Source organism: Porites lutea, chromosome 3 (assembly GCF_958299795.1).
Source record: "Porites lutea chromosome 3, jaPorLute2.1, whole genome shotgun sequence".
Classification (NCBI taxonomy): Eukaryota; Metazoa; Cnidaria; class Anthozoa; order Scleractinia; family Poritidae; genus Porites; species Porites lutea.
In genome coordinates, this window is record NC_133203.1 from 4,936,819 (window position 1) to 4,945,665 (window position 8,847).

The 8,847-nt window shown below is 38.7% G+C and overlaps 2 protein-coding genes across 2 annotated transcripts; one reads left to right on the top strand and one right to left on the bottom strand.

Moving 5' to 3' along the window:
• On the top strand, nt 1-2,109 carry LOC140930261 (40-kDa huntingtin-associated protein-like). The gene is made up of 2 exons (XM_073379938.1): nt 1-598; nt 1,305-2,109. The coding sequence occupies exons 1-2, from the start codon at nt 70-72 to the stop codon at nt 1,715-1,717; spliced, it is 942 nt and encodes a 313-aa protein (XP_073236039.1). The 5' UTR covers nt 1-69; the 3' UTR covers nt 1,718-2,109.
• Nucleotides 2,110-3,594: 1,485 nt separating this feature from the next.
• Nucleotides 3,595-8,815, bottom strand: LOC140929297 (very-long-chain (3R)-3-hydroxyacyl-CoA dehydratase-like). The gene is made up of 8 exons (XM_073379102.1): nt 8,682-8,815; nt 8,489-8,605; nt 8,189-8,258; nt 6,592-6,690; nt 5,973-6,062; nt 5,122-5,154; nt 4,187-4,235; nt 3,595-3,867 (listed from the first exon to the last, which is right to left on the bottom strand). The coding sequence occupies exons 1-8, from the start codon at nt 8,693-8,695 to the stop codon at nt 3,845-3,847; spliced, it is 495 nt and encodes a 164-aa protein (XP_073235203.1). The 5' UTR covers nt 8,696-8,815; the 3' UTR covers nt 3,595-3,844.
• Between the last annotated feature and the right edge of the window lie 32 nt (nt 8,816-8,847).

Genomic DNA, 8,847 nt, shown 5'->3' on the forward strand with positions numbered 1-8,847 from the left:
AGGATAGAATACAATATGGCGGGTGGTTGACATCAAAACAGTCAAGAGGAAAAAGATCATATTTTTGCCATGGATCGTGAATTTGACGTTTTAGGACAATACCGCACCATTACTTCCAAGTTGAAAAGGCGTTTCCTCAAAAAGCCTAACGTTTCTGAATCAAGTAGTCAATTTGGTGCTCTTGCCAAGGAGCTGAAAAGACAAGACTGTCCACAATATGCAGGTTTCTGCAGTCTGGCCAAAGCAAGGTGTGAAAATACGCTCTCAAACGCGACCGGGGAAGTCGAAGCACTTACCGAAGCGGCAAGATTGTTTTTAGAAGCGGAGAAGAACTGCGTAGAACTTAAATGCCCGGCGTTCGAGGAACACTTGACTGAAGCAATACATTTGTATAATCAAGCCATTAAGATCCACTGTGCCCAAGGGAACTCAGCTTTAGGGGCTTGTTTGTGTCTGGAGATAGGAGACGCCTTGAGATACATGAACCGGCCCCACGAAGCTATGGTCCACTATCAGCATGCAGCGGAGTTACAGCATCAGAATCCTATAGATGCTCTGCAGTCTATGACATTAGTGGCATCATGCAAAATTGATACAGGTAGATAATTTAACCTGAGGCATGTTAAACAATCCACCCTATCAATGGGTAATGGAACAGTTTCACTTACTCAAAAGTGGTTCTTAAATGTTGCTTTGATCAATGTTGTGCATGGTTCAATTCTATTTGCTCCAGACCAATACCCCACCCCCCACCCCCCATCCCCACCACCATTACCATCACAACCAAAGGATACGTCATTTTTCTTACTTGGCAGTCTATTCCCTCCCCACCCCCATAAATGCAGAAAGAAAGAATTCCCTCCCCCCTGGGCTCCTCATCAACCACACATTCTTTGTTTTGATAACAATAATAATTGATTTCCATATAGCAAATCAAGATGTTTTGTAATAAATTGATGACAGCATTTTAAGTGAAATTGTCTCAGGTTTGTATTTCATAAAATAAAGGACTGGGATCTCTTTTTTTAAATAGGCCATACATCCATTTTCATGAAGATATTATATTTCCTTCCTCTCTACTTGTATGGAGGGCAGAAATATGGCTCCCCTAAAAACATTGGTGTTTTTGGGTAGGTTTCCCAGGAGTGGGCATTAGAAAAAGGGCAAGTAGGCTCACTCAGTTGTTTCAAAATTTCTGGGATTCTGTGGCTTATGCAACCATTTCCCCCCCTATTCAAATTCTTCCCCATTGGCTTCTTTAGTTGAGACGCAACTGGAATAGACTAAGGTTATTTGTGTTTCAGGTGATTTTGACGGTGCTCTGTCTGTGCTAACTGAGATGGCTTATTTTGCTGAGGAACGTGGATCTGTGAGCCAGCCCCATGGCAAGTTACAAGGTCCATATCAAGAAATCTTAGCACATTGTGAAATTGGACGTGTCCTTCTTCTTATGTTACTGCAGCCCACACCTCAGCGTATTCGTCCTCAACATGCTCAGATACTTGAGAAATACTCTGAAGGCAATGTCACTGGGCACCCTGTAGAATTTATGAACAAAGATTTGTTTCTGTTGCTTCAGTCTGTGGTGATGGTTTGTCAGGAAGGAGATGCATGTGCTCTGCAGGATCTTGAAAAAGATCTATGGACTTATCTCAACCCTGAGCAACAGCATCTTCTCCATTTGATTACCCTAAAAATGTCAAACAAGGAACACTAAGGCAACTTGTAGACTAGCTTGCATAGTGTATGCTTGGAAGTAATAAGCGAAACAGAACGGGATGTGTGACAGAGTCATGTGAGGGGAGAGGGAACACCTGCAAACAAAATAATATTTTGCCCAACATTTTCTCTGATCTAACCTGATAAATACTATCAAACAGGAATTATAAAATACGTTTATTAGTTATCAAAGTTTTTCAGAACCAATAAAATAGTCATTTTCAAGTAGAGTAGAATAATATTATTGGCAGTGAGTGCCTCCCACAACTTGGATTTGGAAAAGAGCATAATAAATAGCCTGGAAGCAAGCTCTCCGTTTGGGGGAATCGCAAAAGGAGCAGTGCACGAAAGGAGACATGAGTTCCCATGGCTTTGTTGCTCACTCACACATTGTCTTGTCGCTTCACTTTGGGCTACCTTATTACAGGTAGTTATGTGGGCCATATTGGTGTGTAATAAGTATTTCTTACATTAGCACTTTCTTTTGATCCAATAAACTAACATAACCATAGCTCAGGTGTTTGAAAAACTCTCATGCAAGGATTTAGCTAAGGAAAAGCTAAGCAGGCTTGGTTTTTAGTCAAGCTGGCTTTTTTACTCAACTGCTCAGCGTTCTCCCTCAGTTTTAGCTCAGCAGGTAAGGGACCATTCATGGACAGTAAGGCGAAAAATATGCACCAGAGGCGCATTTTCCTAGGGAGGGGGGGAAAGGGGGTAGTGGAGTGAGGACATGGGCCGCCCTCACTGGGAAATTTAGGAGCTAAGCTCTCTGAAATGTCATTCCCTCATTTTAAGACCTACTGTAAAATTCCAAAAATTAGCCCCTCCAAAAAATAAGCTCCCCAAACTCCTAACACAAAAACACCTCTGTTATATTGCCCCTCCGAATATAAGCCCCCGGGGGCTTTTACTCGGAAATTGTCCTCAAATACAAAACACAAACAAACAAAGAAAAAACGGTACAGTACCACTTAAATTTTTTATTTGCCAAAGAATTATTGTGTACCAAAGTGATTACAGCCAAAAAGTGTTACCGTTTATTGCTGTTTGCATAGTTCACTCTTCATTCTTTACTTGGGTTTCTTTTTGTTAAGATTCATTTTTTTGTGTGAACAGTATTCCGTACTTTATCAATGATGTTACTTTACCTTAGAACCGAGTATTGTGTTTTAATAAATCAATTTGCGGTTGTGTTTTAAGTTTGCATGGCTGAGTGTTAATAAGATCCATGTCCTCACAGCGAGTTCTGTCAGTAAAAACTTTGTGCAAATTACTGACATAAATTTCGTTCCAGCTGTAAGCTAGCCCAATCAATTTTGAGATGCAAATTTCCCTCTGTGTACAAGCCCCTTTGAATATAAGCTCCTCCAAAAATAAGTCCCTCAAAAAGGGTCTTTGAAAAATATAAGCCCTGGGACTTATTTTCAGAATTTTACAGTATGTTAGGCAAATCTGCCATTGTTATCTTTACACAGCAATTCAAAACATTTGATTTCAAAAATTTTACTCCGTCTTAATGTTCTCTTTCCAAAATGTGTGACCCATAAAAAGAAAAGCTGTGTATACTTTATTACTTTTCCATATATTCATTCTGGTATTTCCTAGTGAGAATTGGATCGGATCACAACTTGCTATTTTTTTTAAACTACTTATTGTATTTTAGTGGTTGCAGTTGATAAGAAGTGTTGCTTCAGGCGGTACCTGTACATTTTACCAGTTACCGCCTGATAAGGAGAGCACTCACTGTTTCTTCAAATTACCCCCTGTCTTTGTTTTCAAAATTTGAACCTGTGGTAAGCTCTGCAGTGCCGGCCCCTAGCGACATCCCTGCTCCCATTCCCTGGAAACCTTAAAAAACATATGTACATCATACCATTCTTTTAAGAAAAGCCATAAATGGCAAGTTTATTTCAGACAAACAAATAACATTGCAGTTTTTAATATGAGACAATTAACAAGTAAAACACATTACACATGAAGCACAACAATGAAGCAAAACACTGTATGCATGGCCACCAGGAGTAAAGTCAGAAATATCACCACAAGCTGTAGAGCTGGGCTGCTGGAGACTTCCTTGATGGGCTCTATTGGATTTTTTCTATACAATGAACTATTTTTTTTCTTTTTATTTCTCAAGGTCAGGTAAATCTGCAAAAGGTGGAAATTCAAAATATACTTGATTAGCTTTGACTGAAAAAAGCTTCAAATTATTAAAGTTTAGCCCGCAAACGTAGCCAATATTTCAAGATGCCACCACTGGCTTCCCTGTGAAATGATGTCTGAGGAACAAGTGCACAAATTCCATACTGATGAGGTGTCACTACCCAGAAAATTTGCTTCAACCAATCAGAAGCACCACACAGATCTGGGTAGTGATGCATCATCAGTATAGAATTTCTGCAGTTGTCATTTCATGGGGAAACCAGTGGTATGTAAAGTTTATAAAGGAAAGAAGACAGAATTTTACCATCATCATCGCTGTCATCTGATTCACCAGCATCTCCTGGGTCAAAACCCTGCAAAAAAGTAATGAACAAGTTAGTTTTACAATGGTTTGAACTTAAGAGTCACAGCATGAGTAGACTGAATAACTCACACAAAAATTGTCTAAAAATGCCCTTCTAGCCATCAGCTGTCACCATCTGGCATCACCATCAACCTCTTTGTTATCACCCCTGCCAACATCAATGTCGTTATCACCATCATCACCATCACCATCATCAACATCGTTGTTATTGCCCCTGCCAACATCAGTGTCATCATCACCTTCATCATCATCAACATCGTTGTTATCACCCCTGCCAACATCAATGTCATTACCACCATCATCATCATCACTACCATCATCAACATCGTTGTTATCACCCCTGCCAACATCAATGTCATTATTACCATCACCATCATCATCACCATCATCAACATCGTTGTTATCGCCCCTGCCAACATCAATGTCATTATCACCATCATCATCATCATCATCATCATCATACGCTTGAATAGTGGTAATACTTTTTTTTGTACCTTCTTCTTAAGTGTTGGTACGTAAGTACACTTGTATGGTGGTAGTACTTGGCACCTTGTTCGTACATTGGTACGTAAGTACGCTCTTATGGTGCATTAAGTATTCTTATGGTTATACATCTACAAAGTTCGACAATGCGTTTCTATTACGTTAGTTGAGTTTCTTTCATTTACGTGCGTCTATAGTATATAAGTGTTTTATAGATAGCACGTTAAAAAGTTTGTAAGACATCACGAGTGACCTAGAATCCTAGCACGTTGATCCCTGTACTAATGAAGAAATACAGAAAAGCAAACCTAAAACAGGCAACATACGTACTGCTTAGTGGTAGATAATGTCAAAATTATCTGCTTTACAGCATCTCCTTTAATCTAACTCACCTGTCCACCAGCTGCACCCATTTGATTCATCATCTTTAAAAGTAAAAGCAATAATATTTTAACAAATTTTTAATAATGAAACTCTTTAAGCCCCAATATCCAGGAATAAATCCTCCACACTACTTCTATTATAGTGGGGTAATTTAATAAAGAACAATTACCAAAAATTCAATACTGCACGTAGAAAACATTTTTATTCATTTCATACTGTAAACTATTAGTGTAAAGTGCTGACAATCAAGGCATCAAATTCAAAAACACTTTAAATTAAAGCAAGCTCGCCTTCTACTCAAATCTGTCATGGCTGCTGTGAGGGACTGGACAAAACATTTGTTACAGCAGGGTAAATAATTGTACTTTGGGACCGTCAAAATCTATTTGTTATGGCGGGGTTTGTTTCCACATGTTTTACTGTAATTCTGCCACTTTCAGATATTTTTCATTATAACGGGGTCTTCGTTAGAGCGAGGTTCATTAAAATGGGGTTCCACTGTATAAGATTGATAAGTAATTCAAATAGCTTATGATTCAGATGCAAAGTAACGGAGACACCTTTTTTTATAGCCTCACCCAAAGTCAAAGAAGGGAAATTTTATTAGCAAAAACTACCTTGTAAATGAATAACTTGAAAGTCAAGATTGTCATATTCATGGTTCAAAACTTGTTTGATACTTAACTAACATGCTTTTAACTTGGTTAAAAATTTAAAACTTTACTAAAAAGTAGTTTGAGGACAGAATTATTGCAAGCTTCCTGGTGCACTTATAAAAAAAATGTTCTTTAGGTGAAAAGGGTTCAAAAGATAAAGAAATTTGTTACTTTAAGAGAGCCCGTAAAATCAATTTACTTACAGCCTCAAAGTTATCATCTATTGCTGTATCCTCTTCTTCAGAGTCATCTTCATCTCTCCATCTGTTGAAATCTGTATGAAGGAAACTAGGCTGCAAGAAAAGTGATAACCACATTACTGGAATCGATCATAAATCAAAGGATTGTGTTTCAAACATTTTCAGCAACAAAGGAGAAATTTATACAGTGTGTACCCTGTTTTTTACTTTTCTATTTTTGTCAACAATTAGTACTTTTCATTCAATTGTTGTCATTTTGTTTATGCTTGAACTTTATTGCATAATTCCAGTGAAAGAATAATGGAAAGGTATAATTATGAACAGGATAAATCCTAATTTAAATGGAAAAATGATCGTAAGAGTGGTAATTGAAATTCAAGCAATAGCTGATCCAAAATTGAACTCAAGAAATAATTTTTCTTTGGCTTGCTCCCAATGTATGGGTCTTCATAGCAAAGTTGGTAGATCACTGCAGTACTAATGCAGAGGCCATGGGTTTGAATCCTGTTGAAGTCCCCAAATTTTTTCAGGCGAATTTGCAAAATGCAATTACCACTTGGACGATCACATCTTCATTTAAATTTCTATTTCCGCAGTTCACATAATCTTCATTCTAGGATACCTTCTTTGAGTCTTTGAGTAGTCTTGGCCAATAAGGTCCTTCCTCTTTCTTCTTTATGTTCAAAGAAATTTCTCTTGCTGTGACGTGCCGCTTAGACTCCTAACAATAGGGAAATAACCACAAATTCAGCTCTTCATATGGGAATTCATTTAGGCTGCATACTCTAAAACTGTATGGAGTCCACAGTATGGAGACCCACCTTGATTAGTGTTTCTGCTACTTTGTGGGCCAGTAGTATCCTATATGTTATGTGAAGTAAATAAGGCTGTTGTTGTTGTCAAGTTATCAACCATAAAAAGCCATGAAGCCCAGGATAAAGTCCTTTTTTTCAAACCAAATATTTGTTTTTCTTGTCGCCAAAAGGCAAACATAGAGACTACTGAGTGCTGCCAGAACATACCTTATATTAGTGGGATCCTTGGCCACCACAATTTTGAGTCATTGTCTTTATATAAACTGTGCTAAAGTCCTGGAGGGGTAGGAGGATGGGTTTTCCCATGAATTTTGGATAGGTGTGTGCCACCCAGGGTCTTAAACCTAAACCCTGATCTGATACCCTATTTAAGGCCCAAACCTGAAAAGTGATACCTGATTAAAGGAAAAAACAAAAGCTAAGAATTCAATGGAAACACACAGCATACTTTATGGTAAAGTTCAGTTTTAACAGATGATTTGTTTCTCATGTAGCTGGGTATTTCCACACCTGGATTTTAGCTGATATACTAATGGTACCCTATCTAAGGATCACACCAGGAACACAATGCCAACGAGGGCAAAAATGATACCTTACTTAGGGAAGGAGACCCTCAAAAACCACACCCTATCGGGCAGGACATACTTATCAGGCTCATATATGGGAGTACCCCTCACCTAGCCCCCCTGGGGCTGTAGTGGCATCCATTAGTCTTTGAGAAATCTTAGTTTCTGCATAAAACCCTTTCTAGCTTCTGGACTAAGATGGCATCCAACACAAACATGGCTGTCAGTAAGGGCCAGGGGTAGGGATTTTCCCTAGCCTGAGAAAACAGCTGATATTTTGTGATGACACGACTGGTTTCCCCGCAAAATGATATCTGAGAAACAAGCACATAAATTCCTTACTGATGACACGTAACTACCCAGATCTGGGTAGGGCCGCTGATTGGATGAAGCAAATTTCCAACCAATCAGAAGCACTACCCAGATCTGTGATGTGATGTGTCTTTTGTGCTCTTTTCTCAGACATCATTTTGCGGGGAAACCATCAGCCGCATCATGAAAGGTCGGCTGTTTTTGAGCATGAACCCCAACCACTTTCATAGGAAACAAAAGGAGAACAGAACCAAAATAACTTCCTGGCTGTTAAATGCCCGCCTACTAACTGCATATCCACAACAAGGATGGCCCTGACAAATATAGCTGTCACTCTCTGAACCAAACATAATGGGGTTTTCCACCACTGATGTTCAATCAAGTATCAATAATCTTAATCCTAGAGTCGCAAAGTAGCCAGACCATCCACAAAAATACAAAGCACACCAAAAAAGTGAAATATGTAAGCTTTTATACTTGTACAACTATTTTATACCGTACACCTGGAATTACATTTTTGGCTTACCTCGGGGACAACGTCTTTATGGAATTCCAAATCCAACGAATAAATTTTCTGTTCCTTTCCTCCTTTTGCACTGCGATTTTTAAAAATATAATAAGAAAAGAAAAGAATACGCTTGCTCAAAGAAATAGCACAAATTTTCCAAGGTACTGGAAGGCTTTATGTTAAAAGCTTAATCTCTTTGGTATTGCTTGCACCGAATTCGAAAAAATGTACATGTACATTCAGTGTGTCACTGAAATCTACATGAATTCTGCAAAGAATGTTGTGGAACGTACGAAAAAACAAACATCGCCCTCTTACCTGAAACGAAGATGTGTTGAAGTAATAGAAATATCTGGTTTTTGACAATCGGACAATTCTATCGTGAGCAATAATCTGTCTTTTCGCTGAGCCCATTTTGTAGCTGGATGAAGCGACCTAAACGTAGAAATAAAACTGTATTAAGCAAGTACAAAATCTAGGAAAAGCGATGCTAAGGGAGCTTATTTCTTACGTTATTTCGCCCATTGTTTTACAATATTTTCCACAAAAAGCAACCGTTCACAGAGACACAAACTGAATTCTGTATGCAGCACGAGGATAAAAGTCACGCTCCAAAAAACCTCTCGCCCGCTCCTCGGTCCAAAGACGACGAGCGTCGGAGGTCTGGGTCAGAGAAA